At 56.6% G+C, this 16146-nt stretch overlaps 4 protein-coding genes and 1 long non-coding RNA gene across 6 annotated transcripts; all 5 read right to left on the bottom strand.

Moving 5' to 3' along the window:
- Positions 1-583: 583 nt before the first annotated feature.
- On the bottom strand, positions 584-2074 carry LOC149914350 (uncharacterized). Its single transcript, XR_016460449.1, has 2 exons — positions 1507-2074; positions 584-1091 (listed from the first exon to the last, which is right to left on the bottom strand). It is a non-coding gene; the product is annotated as an uncharacterized LOC149914350 (long non-coding RNA).
- A 2066-nt stretch (positions 2075-4140) lies between these two features.
- Positions 4141-5634, bottom strand: LOC116239569 (protein MRP-126). Its single transcript, XM_031609688.2, has 3 exons — positions 5482-5634; positions 4788-4946; positions 4141-4506 (listed from the first exon to the last, which is right to left on the bottom strand). Exons 1-3 carry the CDS (start codon positions 5488-5490, stop codon positions 4315-4317), a joined length of 360 nt encoding a protein of 119 aa, XP_031465548.1. The 5' UTR covers positions 5491-5634; the 3' UTR covers positions 4141-4314.
- Positions 5635-8685: 3051 nt separating this feature from the next.
- Positions 8686-10434, bottom strand: LOC149914349 (protein S100-A12-like). Of its 2 annotated transcripts, XM_090126921.1 has the most exons (3): positions 10010-10434; positions 9522-9726; positions 8686-8975 (listed from the first exon to the last, which is right to left on the bottom strand). In XM_090126921.1, exons 2-3 carry the CDS (start codon positions 9714-9716, stop codon positions 8811-8813), a joined length of 360 nt encoding a protein of 119 aa, XP_089983047.1. In that variant the 5' UTR covers positions 9717-9726; positions 10010-10434; the 3' UTR covers positions 8686-8810. The 2 variants fall into 2 exon arrangements, with proteins under 2 accessions (XP_089983047.1, XP_089983046.1); XM_090126920.1 differs by having other exon boundaries at positions 9522-10434.
- Positions 10435-11814: 1380 nt separating this feature from the next.
- LOC116239570 (protein S100-A8-like) lies at positions 11815-12705 on the bottom strand. Its single transcript, XM_031609689.2, has 3 exons — positions 12623-12705; positions 12390-12546; positions 11815-12142 (listed from the first exon to the last, which is right to left on the bottom strand). The coding sequence occupies exons 2-3, from the start codon at positions 12540-12542 to the stop codon at positions 11933-11935; spliced, it is 363 nt and encodes a 120-aa protein (XP_031465549.1). The 5' UTR covers positions 12543-12546; positions 12623-12705; the 3' UTR covers positions 11815-11932.
- Positions 12706-14461: 1756 nt separating this feature from the next.
- Positions 14462-15774, bottom strand: LOC116239568 (protein S100-A6). The gene is made up of 3 exons (XM_031609686.2): positions 15660-15774; positions 14993-15144; positions 14462-14660 (listed from the first exon to the last, which is right to left on the bottom strand). Exons 2-3 carry the CDS (start codon positions 15128-15130, stop codon positions 14520-14522), a joined length of 279 nt encoding a protein of 92 aa, XP_031465546.1. The 5' UTR covers positions 15131-15144; positions 15660-15774; the 3' UTR covers positions 14462-14519.
- Positions 15775-16146: the final 372 nt, after the last annotated feature.

Here is a 16146-nt window from a genome sequence, read left to right as displayed (position 1 = left end):
CTCATCTGCTAAAACATGAGCTTCACCTCCCATGGAGTTCATTTAGCTTCGTGCTAATGACCCAGCTTCACCAGGTCACTGCCACTCATTAGAGCCTAATTAGTGATACAGATGGGCACCAGCTAATAAGAAAGAAGGTAAGAGCAATCAAGGAGGGAGCTGGTGAGCTGCAGGGAATGCCCTGACATTGCAAATGGGGGAAGCCCTGAGCAGTGTAATAGGAGAGATGTTGGTGAAAGAGAGGCAGATTTCTGTGGGGCTTTGTGTGGATGTGGTGCACTGCTTCAGCCTCTATGCTGGAAAAGCAGTGCTGCTGTTGGAGCTGGCTGAGCACAGCAGCTGTGTGTGTCTGAAGCCTTTTGCTCAGTGCAAACACTCAGTTTTCACCCAGAATTAATCCACTGTGGTTCTTGCAGCCCCTCTGTGCAGTGCTGTGGGCATTTTCCTGCCTTGGTGCTCCTCACGCTTTGGCTGAGTCCACCAGTGATTAAAACACAGCTCGAAACCCACAGATGGAACAGGACAGAGTAGCAACAACTCCAGAATGATTGAAATTCAGCTTTTATTTCCTGGCTGAATATGGGAGAAGCAAAGCAAGAAAGAAACTGTTGGCAGCAAACATCGTGCGTTGCACAGCAGAAAGAACCCAAATAATGAACCAGAGGTGCTGCACCCCAATATTGCATTGCCCTCTGACTGCTTTGAATGCTCATGGAGAAGCATCACAGCTGGTAAGCAATGAGGATGAGGTTGGTGCATTGAGCAGGGAGGTGTCCAGGGGCTGCAGAGCTGCGTGCATGGCCAGATCCTGCTGTTAGAACTTGGGGCACGGTGGTGGCAGCTTGTAGGCTGCGTTGCTGTTCTGAGGGTAGGAGGTTTGCACCGGTGGGGAATAGCACTGTGTGGAGGCACAGTAGGTCTGTGCTGGAGGGCATGGCATCACACAGGGGTACGTGGGGGCAGGGATGTTCTGGTTGCTGGAATGGCAGGAGGACCCCGAGTCGTTGCAGGGCTGGGAGCTGTGGCAGGAGGACTCCTGGCTGTGGCAGGACTTGTTGGCACCCATCTCTTCTGAGCGTCAGCAAAGCTGTCTGGAGCAAGAGATGGTTCTGGTGAGAGGAGACCCTGGTGCACTTCTCATCCACCCTCACTCCCTCTCTTCTCTCTCTTCAATATTCCTCTTTATTCCCCCCCCCCCCCCACTGAACTCCTTTCTGCATCTTCCCAAGCCATCCCAAATACCCCCTCAGCTCTGCCTCTCCCTCTGGGCTTTCTTTGTCCATTCCAGTATGAGCAGACCCCCAGGCCAACACAAGGAGCCCCTCCAGCCTCTCCCCAAATCCATTTCCCACCCATCACCCTGCTGCAGCATATAGAGCTCCTGTCAGCAGTGCATCCATCCCCCAGCCACCCCATCCCTGCTGCCCTGTGCCCACTTCTAGGACTCCATCACCTCCGTGCATGCTGCTTCCTTCTGGGCAGGAGCGCAAGGAGAAGTGGCCTTACCTCTGCAACAACAGGAGGAGTGGCTGGAAGGGACGACGACTGGAGAGGACTGGGCTGAGTGGGTTTTATAGCCCTCCAAAAGGGTTATTTTGAGCATGAGACACCGCTGCCCGATGCCAAGGGGATTATTAATGCACTCGATACATGTCAGCCAAACGTTGATGATCTCAGCCCTTCTTCTTTGACACCTAATTCTCTCCATTCATAAGGAATTCCCTCATTAGGATTTGGGGAGATGGGGATATTTTTAGAATCGTCTGAGTTGGATGAAGCTTATAAAGGCCACCTGATCCAGCTCCATTAATTAATGAGGACACATGCAGCTAGATCAGGTTGCTCAGATCACTTCTTACTGTTTCCCATAAACTGATGGCCCTCCCGTAAACTGACAGTAATCTAGGAATGTCAAGGAGCGTGTTGTTGTGTCACCAGACACGTGGGGTTGCATCAGGAGCAGAAATGAATTACGACTTGGAAATGCTGAGTGCTGTGGCAGCAAATTGTTGTGTTCAGGCGACAGCTCAGGATTTTAATTTCGACATTCATGTCGGGCGGAAATGGCATTACCAAATGCATGATGGAATCACTCCGGTTGGAAAAGACCTCTGACTTCTGTGAATATGGAGCTGGGGCTGTTCAGTGTGGGATGGAGGGATCAGGGGGTCCCATCTATGGTCATAAATCCCTGCAAGGAGGTGCAGGAGGCTCAGTTTGGTGCTGCCAGGATAGGGCGCCATGGCGACGCACTGGGCAGCGCTCTGTGCCATGCAGGTGCCACAAGAGGTGGTGGGGTCTCTTCTTTGGGCCAATCTGCAAAACCATTTGGATGTGGAGCTGCTCCCGTTGGCCACACTGGAGGAGGGGATTGGAAGCAGAGGTGTCCTCCAGTATCAGCGGATCCCTGGTTGTGTGACGGCCGCATGGGGGGATGCTTGGGTAGGTCCCAGCTGGAGGTGGGGGAAGCACAGCTCTGCCCCAGCTGGGTCCCATCTCCTCGTTATGGGGCTGTTATAAAGCCCAGCCCTGAAGGCTACAGCTCCTTTTTTCTCTTCCTTGGAGGGGTGAGGGTGGCCGGTGCCAGCAGGTGGCAGCAGGGCTCTGTCACAAATCTCCTCATCCTCCCGAACTCCGAACCCTTCCTTAGGACAACCTGGGATGAACGCACAAGCCTGGAGCTTCTCCCCTGCGTCCTCCTGCCCCGTATTGCTGCAGAGATGCTCCCGCAGCTTTGTGGCTCGGGTGCTGCCCCCGAAGCAACAACGTGGCCCTGATGTTGTGCCATGCGCTGCCCTGACCGCAGGGCTGGCTCGGCCCAACACGCAGCGTGTGGCTGCGGGTCTCCTCTGCGTCTGGGAACTCTGCTGGAGCTGTGGGATTCGTCTGGGGCACTCAGTTATAGCAGGGCTCGGTGATCACCTCAGCTGTGCTCAGAGCAGCAGGACTTTTGTTCTCTGCATCCTTTGTTGCAGCCCCAGCGGTGACGCAGCAGCAACCCCGCACCCGGGGCAGCGCACAGCCCCGCCGCGTTAGCAAATATCCTGTTGCTGCTTCCTGCCTGGATCCTGGATCCTGGAGGGGCAGGGACAGCTCGCGGCCCCAGAACCGGGTTTTTGTGCTTAGGTCAATGCGTAGGGAGAGCTGCAAAACCCAACTGCTGCAACCACCAGCTCCATCCTGGGGTGGGCGCATCCTGGGCACTGCTCTGCTGGTACATTGCAGCAAGGGGGTGGCAGGGAATCAGCTCTGCTCTCCCCCTGCGTGTGAGATTCCATCTGCTATGGAGACCCTACAGTGCTGTAAGATGGGATGTGTGACCCAGCTTGGGATGCAAGGCCCGTTTTTGGATGCAGGATGCAGCTCCGCTGGGACACCCAACCCTGTGTGCAGAGCTGAGCAGATCCCGTGTTCACACCATTAGATATTACCTTGTAGGAAGGTGTTGGACGTGTTTCAAATGTCAAAATCAACCCTAAAGGAAGCTGAAGCAACCTGACCAGCAGCAGTGAAGCAAACTCGGAACAGTCTTGTGTTACCCCGGGGCAGCTGCTGCTGCTGCTTTGGGGAAGCTGGTGGCAAGTTTCCTCACCAAGCAGGGTGATTTCAGGGCTTCCACTCACCCTTAGGAAATCACAACTGTTCCTTTTTATTCCTCCAAAAGGCATTTGCAAATCAGCCTTTCAAATCAGTAGCTCTGTGCGTTCACAGCACGAAGCTGCACAGAGGCATCTCAGGCATTTCCAACCCCCTGAAAGCAGCCATTCATAACTGCCTCCTGCAAACCTGAGATGTTGGGAGCCAAACGCTGGGGTTGTGCAGCCAAAGTGTCCTAAAAAGGATTCTCCCCCATCTCTGTCACCCACCACTGCAGCCCGGTTTGAGGACACAGGCAGAGCATTCCCAAAGTCAATTTTTCTCAGTTGGAAATGAGGAGGTCGGTCAGATTTTGTGGTCTGCTCTGACCTGTAGAGGACACTACAAGGGGCACTGTGAAACCTTCTGCAATGAGCAATGCTCTCCCAGAAACCCATATTGCCTCTGGGAACCTGCAGCCTGCCTCCAAGTCTGACCTTCCTGGTTTGAAGGCTCGCTGAAGGGGAGGGCGAGGTGAGAAATAACAGGCAGAAACAAGAAAGCTTCAACAGCCTCAGGGCAAATCTTTATTTGGCAGCAAAACCATCAAACTTGAAGGGATGGAGGAGCAGAGGGTTGGGGGGGGGAAGCAGAGGGTTGGGGAGGGATGGGGAGCAAGGGTTGGAAGGGGAAACAGGAGCTCAAAGCTCTGAGTGGGTGCCTTCAGCTCAACCCTCCTTAGTGGTTGTGCTGGTGTTGGTGCTGGTGCTGGTGCTGATGCTGTTGGTCCTCACAGAAGTGGAGGTGCTCGTGGGTGGCGACGGTCACCCTAATGATCAGGAGCATCACTTCACCAAAGCTCAGCTGCTGGTCCTTGTTGCCATCGAGATCCTTGAAGATTTGGTCAATAGAGACCTGATTCTTCACGTGCTGCAGGAGAAGAGGCAGAGTGCCATTGGTCACAGCCCCGAGGTCCCCCGGATTTGCTGAGACCCTCCTGGGCTGCTGGAGATCCCAGCTGCTGCTCCAGGGTGGCTGTCCTTCATCTGTCCTTATGGCATCTCATGCTGCTGGATGGGGAGAGCTGGGGCAGGAGCACACTGGGAGGGGGCTGCTGGGCTGGATTTGCTCCCTAGGGCACTTGGGCTGATAGAAACCAGCGGAGCCAACCCAACTCCCTCCCAGCCTGGGGCACGAGAAGCCCTGCTCACCTTCAAGTAGTTGGCAAGCTGCTTCTCAATCAGGAGCTTCAGCTCCTTCTTGGTCAGGGTGTCTTTGTCCCCCTCCCGTCTCGAGAACTGGTGGAAGACATCGATGATGACATCTATGGCTTTCTCCAGCTCGGAGAGCGGCCCCTGGGTCTGGCAGCCCTGGGAGAGGAAGAGGCACAGAAGGAGGTCAGGATTGCAGCAGGTGTCTGCACATCAGCACAGCTCCCTGCAGGCAGGTGGGGATGCGAGCCTGGCTCTTAGTCATTCTGTTTTCAGGCTAAATTTGAGCTGTTTGCTTGGGTAATCTGCAAGCCAAGGAAGGCTGGAGGAGGCTGCAGCTTTGGCTCTGGGTTGTGCAGCAAAACATAACGTCTAAGAGCTGATTTTTCCCCCCAGAATGAGCCTTCTGCAGCTGGGGCAAGGCTCCTACAACACCTCTGTGGCAGTGCAGGTGCTGAGCCTGAGATCTGACACCCCTCGGTGGCCATCCCACACTGCAGGCAGCTTTTTCCATGAGGACACATCTCTCTCCCCATGGCTTCCATTCCCATCTCCATCGATGCTCCATCCTCGGCTGGAACATGTGGAGGCTCACAGGGCAAGGAGGAGGTGCCCACCCCTCTGCTGGCTCAACCTGCACCTGGAAAAGAGCATGGAGACCTCAGACCCCCTCACCCCCCACCCTTTGACTTGCCTTGCTCATGTTGGAGAGGCAGCGATGACCGTCTCAGGTTGAACTGCAGCCGGTCTGGAGCGCAGCATCTCTTATAGGCTGCCTGCCAGCCCCGGCCCCTGCTTGTGAAATGCCTCTGTTTCATCCCATTACGGTCCATCGTCATGACATCGTGGTGTGTTGCTTAAGGCTTGGGGGTAGTTCCTTAAAAGGGGTCTCTGTGGCTTTTCCTGCAATGTTCTCTGGGTGGCAGGAACGTGGCCTTGTCCCCATAGCCAGCATCCCTTGGCCATCAGGGCCATCCTTGCAAAGTCCACCCATTTTGGCAGCTTCCCTCTGTTTTATTCCCCTCTACAAGGGCACTTCTCCACCGCACCCATAGCACTGCTGTCCTGGTGGACTTGGTGCAGCCAGAAGCATCCCAAAATCCCACTGCTCCACACCAATGGTGCTGCCTGTGTGACACAGACACTGCAGCAAGCAGCAGCTCTCCAGGAAAGGCACACAGCGTGGGCAGCCTCCCAGCCCTGCATGGCTGTGGTTCTTTGGATCTGTTTCTCCCCACCCCAGTTTTACCCCAAGGGTTGGGTGGGGCTGAAAGGTGGATTTTTGTTGGTTGTTTTTTTTTGTTGTTGTTGTTGCTGTTGTTTTAATGCATGTCCTCCCTTCGTGGCATTGTGCCTTATTGACTCCAGGTGCCGCAGAGGCCGGGCGCAGGCAGGCTGGGAGCAGAGAAGAGCAAAACAAGATTTTCCAGCTTTATGACAGCCCCCCTCCCCCCATCCCTGCTGATTCAGCTGGCTTGGCTGGGATCCGTCTGACCTGCTGAGCACTGCCCCCATCTCCAATGCCAAATGAGGGCCAAAGTGGGGCCACCGAGCTCCTAATGAGCAGCCATGGGGCAGCAGTGCCAGGGGCTGCTGGGGGGGGTGCACAGCCCAGCCCTCATTGCCAGGGAGGTCCACGTTTCACAACGCGATGCTCCGGTGCACGTAACAGCCAGGGAAGGTCTGGGATGTTTCACAATGTTGGGGACCATCCGCTCGGTTGCAGAATTTGGTAGCAATTTCAGGAAACAGAGCTTTGGTCATTGTATCATCCTGAGGTGGGGTGGGGAGAGGATGGGCTGAGGGTACGGTGTGGGCTGGGGGGCTCAGGGTTAGGGTTAGGGTTAGGGTTAGAACCAGGGGGTTCAGCATCAGGGTTAGGGTCAAGGTTGGGGTTAGAGCTAGGGCCAGGGGTCTCAGAGTTAGGGTTAGGGTTAGGGTTAGGGTTAGGGTTAGGGTTAGGGTTAGGGTTAGGGTTAGGGTTAGGGTTAGTCCAGGAGGTTCAGGATCAGATTTAGGGTCAAGATTAGGGTTAGGGAACTCAGGGTTAGGGCCAGGGGGTTCAGGGTTAAGGTTAGGGTTAGGATTGGGGCTAAGGGTCTCGGGGTTAAGGTTAAGGCTAGGGTTAGCGTTGGGGCTGGGAGGCTCAGGGTTAGGGTTAAGGTTAGGGTTAGTGTTAGATTTTGGGCTAAGGTTAGGGTTAGGTTTAGGATTAGGGGGCTCAGGGTTAAGATTAGCATTACGGTTAGGGCTGGGGGGTTCAAGGTTGGGGTTAGGGTTAAGGTTAGGGTTAGGGGGCTCAGGGTTAGGGTTAAGGTTAGGGTTATTGTTAGGGTTATTGTTAGGGTTAGAGTTGGGGTCAGGGGGCTCAGAATTAGAGTTAAGATTAGGATTAGGTTTAGGGCCAGGGGGTTCAAGGTTAGGGCTAGGGTTATGGTTAGGATTAGGGCTGGTGGGCTCAGGGTTAGGGTTAGGGTTAGGGTTAAGGTTAGGTTTTGGGCCGAGAGGCTCAGGGCAGCAGCTGAATGCTTGGTTGTGCACCAGGCAGCAGCAACGATACCCCAGAGCATCTTCTGCCATTCAGTCACTCAGTGCAGCACTCAGCACGAGCCCAGGTACCAATCTGGGGTCCCAGGAAGGTGATGGCACATCGCCCCCCTGGGCTCAACAGGTCTGTCTGTGCAGCAGAGCCTCCCAGCCCGGTCGCACCCATGCACTGTGCCATGGTGAGCTGCAATCCCAACCCTGAGGCTGCAGCGTTGGGCAAGCATTGCTGCGGGGCAGGGAGTGGGAGCGGGCAGCGCACAGCACAGAGCAGCTGGTTCAGGGTGAGCAGGACCAGCAGTGCCTGCAGGAACCGAGCCCTGACTGGGCACCCCGTGCTTAGCAGTGTTTGCTGAAGAGCTTTCCAAATACATTTATGAGCAGAAGAGAAGGGCTTGCAAGGCGGGGTTCGTGCTGCTGCATTTCTTGGAAGGTTTAGCATGAGATTGGGAAGGAAGTAGGTCCTGGTTGCTAGATGTGGTTTTAGGGTGGTGAAATCAGGGGGATGCACTGAACAAGGCAGATCTTTAAGGACCCTTCCAACTCAAGACGTTCTAGAGCCCCTGAGCAGGAAGGGGTCTGTGGTGGGGGCTGGGTCTGTCTGAGATGCCCACAGCTACAGCTGCTCTGATGGCTCATTGCTGCTGCCTGTGGGGCACAAATGAGCATCCAGCTGCTGCCCTGAGCCCCCCAGCCCAAATCCTATCCCTAACATTAACCCTAACCCTTAGCCCCCTGGCTCTAACCCTAACATTAACCCTAACCCTGAGCCCCTTGGCTCTAACCTTAACCGCAAGCATCACCAGCCTCTTCCCAGCAGTGCCCAGTGCCAGGACAGGAGGCAAATTGAGACACAGGGGTTGGTGCAAGTGGTGGGAAGGACTCCTTCATCCCGTGGTCACAGAGTACTGGGATGGGCTGCGCAGAGAAGTGGTGGACTCTCCTCCTCAGGGATCTCCAAATGCTTCTGGAGGTGGCGAACCTCTCTGGGTGTCACTGGTGGGCAGGGGGCTGGAGCACAGATGCCCCCAGTGCTGTGCCCTGTGTTGCTCCAGCAGAAAGAAAATCTAAAATCTCTGACTTTCCCGTGGAGTGGAAGCTGTGTGTACAGAACGTGCTCTTATGCATTCTCTGTGTGTTTTTTTTCCCCCTGGATTCACACTCTGGCTTTTTTCCCCCTTTTGCCTTGGGCAGACAATGAGTGACCCAACTGGTGCCCACCCACCACAGCTGTCACAAGCCCCTTCCTCCATGGGTTTTTGGGGTCCTTCACTCGGGCAAACACTTCTCCCACAAATGGTCCCTACTCCCCCAACCCTGAGAAGGGAGCACAGAGATAGGAAGGACTCAGGGAGGTTCAGGCAATGCTTTATTATCTTATGGGTGACCCAAGTGGGCAGAACACAGCCAGAGCCCCATTCCTACATGCAAACCTCTACAGGTCCTTCCCCGGGGCCCGGCTCCATGGTGTGGGGTGGCTCAGTTGCTGTCTGGCTTACATCTGTCATCCTTATGGATGATGCGATGCGCGTCATCGGTCACCTTGGCCAGCACGATGGTGAACTCCTCAAACGTCAGCTCCTTGTCCTTATTCAGATCCGTCTCCTCAAAGAGCTTCTGCAGGTACCCAGGACGGTTCCTGCCCTGCATGGGGGTCAGGGTTTGGGTCAGTGCCCCTCCCCAGGCTGTGCGCCCACTGGTGGGCACCACCCCCACCCTGTTCCTTTCATTGCTGAGAAGCATTTGGAGGATGTGGGATCATTGGGATCTTCTATTTCCAAGAAGGATGGGTCTTGCCTTATGTGGGACTGTGGGTGTCCCATCCCTGGAGATGCCCAGAGTCATGGATGGGGCAGCTTGAGTTGTGGGGGCACCCAGCTCATAAGAAGGGTGGGCCTGGGGAGGCTGTGAGGTCCCTTCCAACCCAACAGTTCCACGGTTCTAGGATCTTTCAGGACCCTTCCCACCCAAGGCATTCTACAGTCCTATGATCTTTCAGGACCCTTCCCACCCAAGGCATTCTGTAGTGGATGCAACCCAAGCCATTCTATGAGCACAGGTGGTCCCACAGTGCATGGCTGCGCTGAGTCTGATGGACCACAGCCCTTCAGGGATGTTTGCACCCCATTCCCACCGATGCACCCCCAAGACCTGCTCAGCTGTGCCCCCCCCCCCCCCCAGGACACTCACGCAGACTTTCAGGAAGTTGGGTGCCTGCTCATTCAGCAGTGTCTGGAAATCATTGAAGTTGAGGAGGTCCAGCTGACCCTCACGGATGCTGTACTGGTGGAAGATGTTCACGATGGCTTCCAGGGCCTTTTCCAGAGTGCAGTTCCCTGGAAATTGCTGGTCCTTGGATGGTGGGATGGTGGTGTGCGTGGACATGGTGGGATACCTGCAGACAGAGTTTGGGGCCATCAGGGGACGAAGCCAAGCACCCCACACCATGCTGCCAGGCACCCCCAGGTTGTGCTGCTCTCAACGGGTGCCACCCCAAAGCAGAAACATCTCCATCCCTGCTAACAGTGGCACAGAAATGCCATCAAGTGATATTAACCCACCACCCCAAAGGGGGAAACGCAGCTCCGGAACAACACAGGCGTGATACGAAGCGATACACAAAATCACTTCACCCTCATCCCCCTACCTGCTGCAGGAATCCCTGCAATGCCACTCACCCTTGTCTGCGAAGAGGTTTGCAGAGGATGGGTCTGTTGTAGTGATCCCAGCACCTGGACAGCCCTTTATATGCACCCGAGGATCTCTTTCATCAGAGGCAGTGACACACCTGGTACAAGCAACAGCTTGAATTAGCATTTCCCACACCTGGAAATTGCGAGGTGGGACCTCTAAGTCTGTCCCCATCTCGGTTCCTGGTTGCACCCACCGGGCTTCAGAAATGCTGTCCTGCCACCCCCACGTCAGGACAAAGAATGGGGAAACATCGGCAGAAATGCGGAGCCCGCCGCGCCGATGCGCCGAAGCTGCGGGTTTGGCCACGTGCTGAGCGTTCTGTCCTCTGCCACACCGACATAGCAGAAAGATGGGATGTTCAGAGTGATGTGGACGTGCTTTTGACACAGTTGCAGGCCCCGCGTTTTCTGTGTTATCAACTGGTTGAACACAAGCAGAGATGTTATCTTCATTCAACGGTTGGGTTTCCAGGTGATTTTCCATTATTTGCTACTTTCATGTCACTAGCACCAGACCTCCCCTCCTGTTCTTTGGAGGAAACTGAGCTCAAGGAAGGAAAAAAAAATCCGGGGTCATGGTCTGTACTGCCCTGAGCTTCAACTGGAGGTTTTGCAACAGCAGCAGGTTCTGAAAGGATGAAGATAATGAGAAGATGTAAAAATTAGACAGGAGGTTCTGGGAAGAGGTGGGGACACAAAGACAAAGGGTGCTTTCGGAGGGCGCTTCTCGCAGCCGGGAGCAATAACCAGATCTGTTGCATGATTTTTATTCTGGTATCCCTGACTCACTTGATTGTTTCTTTCTCTTCCTTCTGTCATTAGGGCTTCTCGACAGTCCCAAATTGCATCCTCATTCCCCACCTGTCATCACCAGCAGCCAGCTGGGCGGTGTTTGCTGTGTCCCCTCAGGGCAGGGCTGCGGGTCCTCCACTCCCACCCACCCCAGTGATGCTCCCCAAATCTGCAGTGATGTCCTGGAGGGGGACAGCACCCAATTGGGGAACAAGAGCTGCTCCCCAGTGGTTGAATTGCAGCGTCGGAGAGCGACGACTGGCGTCCCTGGGTGCAAACAACCACTCGGCCCCACATTTCCTTCCCTAACTTGGTGTTGCCAAGTCCCCCCCCCAAGCCTGACGTTCCCCTCTCCAAGCCAACTGCCCACAAATGCACAGCTCCATCCTGGTTTTGGATCAGGTCGCCATGAGCAGGCAGTGGCACATGGAGCTGCTGGACTCCAAGGAGCTGCTGCCCTGCACGGACAAAAGCACGAGGCTGCATTGTGAAGCACTGCATCCCCAGAGCCCCTCTGCATCATTTGTTGCTCCTCTGCCACACTGTGGCTTGCAGGAAACTGCTGGTTGCTTTGTGGGCTGCAAAAGCATCACCTCCACCTCAGGGTCACCAGCTGAGCTGAGTTTCAGCAGCATTCAGAGATCCCATACAGGGGCAGGAGCGGCTGCTCAGGACACCCAGTGCTGAGGTGTGGGGTGCAGGGACCAAGCACTGCTGTGCAAGGGGATAGGGGAGCTGGTGGGGACCTGCTGGGGTGAGGACACTGCAGGACACAGCCACATGAACCAGCACATCACAGACTGTGTGCAGCTCTGCTCCCCCCCAGGGAACAGCAGGATGGATGGGGATGCCCTGTGCCACCCCCACTTCCCACGTCCCCGTGTCCCATTGCTGCTACATGCTGTCTGTGTGTGACCCCCATGGCTGCAGGTTGGGCTGGTGCATGTCCTCCCCCCCCCAGACCACAGGACACAGCACAGGTATGTTTGGTGCATAGAGATAAACAGTTTATTTCAGTGTCATAGGCAGAAGCAGAGAGAGCAGCCTTGGTTGTGTGCTCATGGGCAGACGGGGGAGATGCTGCTGCTGGAGGAGCACAGCTCTGCAGGAACGGCCTTAATGGTGGGGACCATGGCCATGGCTGTGGCTGTGGCCATGTCCATGGTCATGGCCATGCTCTCCAGGCTTCTTGTGGGACCGGTTGTGGGCATCGATGGCCACGAGGCTGAGCGTGGTGAGGAACTCGGTGAACTTCAAGCGGCCATTGTGGTTGCTGTCAGATTTGGCAAAGAGCTGCTTGATGTACTCATCAACAGTCGTGTTGGGCTGCAGGAGGACAAAATGAGTCAGGGCGTGGGGTCCCCCACAACCCCACAGCTCCAACCCGGCGCTCCCCACTTCCCAGCACCTCCATCACTGACCCCACTTTGGGAATGGTCCATGCAAAATTGCCCAGTTCAGGAGAGCTCCATCAACCCCCCGTCCCCTTCAGAGTCTCAGCCCTCCCGTGCCCCAGGAGAGCACCACCCATGGAGCTCCCACAGACAGACGGACGCTGAGCAGCGCAGCGCACCGGCACGGTGTCGGCGAGGAAGGGCTTGGCGTTCTCCTTCAGCAGCATGGCAAACTCATTCCGGCTCAGGTAATCATCCATTGGGTTCCGGATGGCGTAGTGGTGGTAGATGTTGATGGCGCACTCCAGTGCGAGCTCCAGGTCGGTCTTCATCTCACTGGGAAACAAAAGCAGCCAAGCATTACAGAAGAAGCAGAGCCCTCCAGGAGCTCCTCTTGGGGGTAACCACTCACCAACAGGTGGTCGTGGGGTTCCTCCGACAGCGATGTGAGCAGGAGAGCAGCGGCAGCGGCGGTGGCTGCGCGGTGCAGCGAGGGCTCTTTTATACTCTCCCTGAGCTACGATTTGTGACACCCTCGAATAACTTTGGGACGATAACCCCAGGAATTGTGCAAGGCCACCGCGCGGCACGCAGCACACCCACGAGGCAGATCATGCCCAGCTCCAGGAACCGACTGCTGCCGGTTAACAAGGGAGGGACGCACCAAACTCGTTAGGGCAAAACAAGGAAACACCGAAAGAGAGCTTTGCAAGGAGCCAGCAGAGCAGGTCTGTGGTGCTGCAGGGGATTCCCCATTTGGGGTTCCCGGTGGAGATGAAGAAAGTGGGATTTTTTCTGGAGCGTGTGGGGTGTTGTGGGTGAGGGCCTCCATGGGGTGATGGTGGTTTTTACCACTGTAGATGTGGTTCATCCCAACGGGGATGTGGTGTCTGCCCTGATGCTTGCTCTGGATGGAGATGGCACTACAGGGGACTCCCCATTTGGGTTCTTGGTGGAGATGAAGAAAGTGGGATTTTTCTGGAGCGTGTGGGGTGTTGTGGGTGAGGGTCTCCATGGGATGATGGTGGTTTTTACCACTGTAGATGTGGTTCAAGGGGAATGTGGTGTCTGTCCTTATGCTTGGTTCTGGATGGTGATGGTTGCCCCCTGCCCAGGGCTGCTGGGGGATGCATCCCACCAGTCAGCAGTCAGCATCCCATGTCAATCACCAAGCAGCCGGCCCAGCAGCTGGCAAACCGCTGCAGATTGGGACTTGCTGAGTGCTGGAAGCCTCCCAGACGACACTTCCCAGCAGCAGTGATTGCTGTCTGATGACAGCAACTGTTGGCATTGGCATTGGCAATCGCTGCCAGCCACTCCTACCGGGGTCATGGCAGTGTCACTGCTCGTGAAGACCCCACAGGGTCCCAGTTGTGGGGCTGGGAGCAGAATGCTTTGTGTGTTGGAGGGGAGAGCCCCCTGGGGCAGCCCCACCCTGCAGTGCCGAAGCCCTTTGCCCAATCTGTGCTCCTGGGAGTGCAGAAAACCCGTGATGCCCATTAGGGATTTTTGGAGTTGGGAAGGGCAGAGGTGGTGAAACCACTCCTCATCACACCTCCTTCTCCAGGAGCACGAGGAACTGGTTCCAGGAGGAGCATGCATTGCAAAATGGTGAAACAAAGAGCGGTCTGTATGAGGAGCAGGATGCGTGCACCTCCCTGAGAGGGGGTCTCTGCTGGCGTGGGGATGGAGCAGCAGTTCTTTCAATAACTGGTGATAATTGTGTGTCGGTCTGGGCAGGATGCAGGGACACGTATGCACCAGCATGGGGATGTGACACAGGTGCAACCCTGGAAAGGTGCGAAGGAACACAGATGTGCCACATGGGGAGGTGCGAAGGGACCCGGCTGTGCCACGTGGGGGTGGGAGGAGATGCACATGTCCCATGGGACAGATGAGAAGGGACACGTGCATGCACACACTGTGAGCCCCGGGCTGCCCTCTGCTGCCCACTGCGCTGCTGCTTTGCTGGGTGCTGCTGCCCCAGTGCCGTGGGGATGGAATGGAGATGGGAAAACAGCAGCGGGGTGGGAGCAGGGCATGAGCGGGGCCAACAGGATGGGATGCTCTTCATGCGTGGTGTCTGTTCTGATGCAAAAAATTCCAAGTCTGGTCCCAAAAGGACTGAGGGCTGATAGGGGGGACAGAGTGTGCCCCCACCCCTGCAATGTGAACACAGCTCCAGGTTCTCCACTGATCTGTGAGGCTTTAATTCCTCTGAAGTTCAACAACAACCACAAACACAGCTGCAAATCTTTACAAAAAGTTTTATTGGACCCCTTAGAGGCCATTGGGAGGGGAGCTCAGCCCTACTTGTACTGCAACAGGGCCTCGTTGTAGATCATGGCCAAGGCACCCAGGAAGGTGACGTATTCCTGGAAGTTCACCTCCTGGTCTTTGTTGCGGTCCAGGTCCTCCATCAGCCCCGCAATCTCAGCATCCTTCAGTTTCTGCAGCCCCAGAGAGCACAGAGCCATTAACCATCGGGGTGCCGGGGGGGGTGTGGCCCCGTGCTTACCCAGAAAGGGGGACCACGGCTGGGGGGCACCGCAGGACCCAGCCACGAGCACATCCCCAACCCACGTCCCCCCCAGCAAAGCACGGGTGTTCACACCGTGTCCCATAAGGGCAGGTGTGGGGGGCAGGGCTGTGCCACCCCCCCAAGTGACGTCACGCCTCGTGTCACCTCCCACCCTGCCCATCCCATGCCCATTTTCCGGGTGCGTCTCTGCAGTTGGTCCCTGTTGGTGCAGTAGTGCTGGCATCACTGCAGGGCACTCACCGGCCCGATGGTCAGCTCCTTCTGGATCAGCTCCTTCAGCTCGCCCTTGCTCAGGCTGTTCTTGTCGCCCTCCTTGCCTGAATACTTGTGGAAAGTGGCCACCAGGAGCCCGATGGCTTGGTCCAGAGGTGCTGCCATGGCTGCGGGCTGGGCTGTGAACCAGGGCAGAGCTCAGCACCCACCGAACCCCTAATCCAACTCTCCCAAACCCCCACAGCCCCCAACCCCCCCATTAGGCCGGTGCGGGGGGCGCAGCTCCTGAGGTCCCAGCTCAGCACAGCCCCAAAGGTGGGGGGCTGCTCTGTGTCCCCCCCCATGCCGGGGCGTTGCACAGATCGGGGCCGTGGCTGTGCTGACTCATAGGGCACAGTGCCCGCCGCCTCCGCACGCAGCCATGGGGCTGTGGGAGCTGCTGGGGGCTGGGATGGGGGGCAGAGGGGGGCACGAGTGGGGCGGATGAGAAGAAGCCTTTTTGAGGTCTCCAGTTCCCATTGCCTCGCCAGCCCTGAGATGGGAAAGGACGTGGGGAAGCTGTTGGCTTCCTTCGGGGGCGGGAGGGTCCCCACATCTGGAGAGCACTCTGCACATCTGGAGAGCAGCACAGAGCCCCGGGATTGCCGCAAGGGTTTGGTGAAAAGGGAATAGGAAGGAGGAAAGGGAAACTTACCGCTGGAGCAGGGCAGGATCCGGGAGCGGGGAAGGGAGGGCTGTGGTGCGCAGCTCCTTTGTGCATTTATAGCTGTGGCTGAGTCCTCCCATCCGGGGGGGGCCGGGGTTGGATGGGTGCATGGGTGAGGTGAAGCCACTCCTCTGCACGCCATAACCCCACCCCGGGTGTGAATACAACCGAAACGCCGCTCCCTGGGGTTCACTGGGATAGGGGATGGGTCCTGGGTGCCCCATGGAGCAGTGGGAGGGGGACGGGGGGACAGCCCCCAGCCCCCCACACTGAGCACATCCCACCGGGTCCCTTTGGCATCACCAAGGTGGAGCTGCAGTCCCGGCTGTGGGGTCAGTGATTGCTTCGTCACCAGGGCTGGAAGTTGCTCACCGTCCCCGTTATCGTGGTGCCATCGGAACCGTTGATCCCTGAGAGCTCCGGATCAGGAGAAGCGGGGCAGGGTGCTGCCAGCAGCGCTGACTCATGAGGACAA

This window comes from Phasianus colchicus, chromosome 30, assembly GCF_987193195.1.
Source record: "Phasianus colchicus chromosome 30, bPhaCol1.hap1.1, whole genome shotgun sequence".
Taxonomy (NCBI): Eukaryota; Metazoa; Chordata; class Aves; order Galliformes; family Phasianidae; genus Phasianus; species Phasianus colchicus.
This window is presented reverse-complemented; position numbering and strand designations above follow the sequence as displayed.

Excerpts from the sequence above, each read along its gene's own strand:
- LOC116239568 (XM_031609686.2), bottom strand. The coding sequence starts at position 15,130 with ATGGCAGCACCTCTGGACCAAGCCATCGGGCTCCTGGTGGCCACTTTC. Across the intron at positions 14,661-14,992 it reads AGGAGCTGACCATCGGGCCG|AAACTGAAGGATGCTGAGAT; the intron begins GTGAGTGCCCTG and ends CTGGGGCTGCAG.
- LOC116239569 (XM_031609688.2), bottom strand. Across the intron at positions 4,507-4,787 it reads AGCTTGCCAACTACTTGAAG|CACGTGAAGAATCAGGTCTC; the intron begins GTGAGCAGGGCT and ends CTTCTCCTGCAG.
- LOC149914349 (XM_090126920.1), bottom strand. The coding sequence starts at position 9,779 with ATGGTGTGGGGTGCTTGGCTTCGTCCCCTGATGGCCCCAAACTCTGTC. Across the intron at positions 8,976-9,521 it reads CCAACTTCCTGAAAGTCTGC|GGCAGGAACCGTCCTGGGTA; the intron begins GTGAGTGTCCTG and ends ACCCCCATGCAG.
- LOC116239570 (XM_031609689.2), bottom strand. The coding sequence starts at position 12,542 with ATGAAGACCGACCTGGAGCTCGCACTGGAGTGCGCCATCAACATCTAC. Across the intron at positions 12,143-12,389 it reads TCCTCGCCGACACCGTGCCG|CCCAACACGACTGTTGATGA; the intron begins GTGCGCTGCGCT and ends GTCCTCCTGCAG.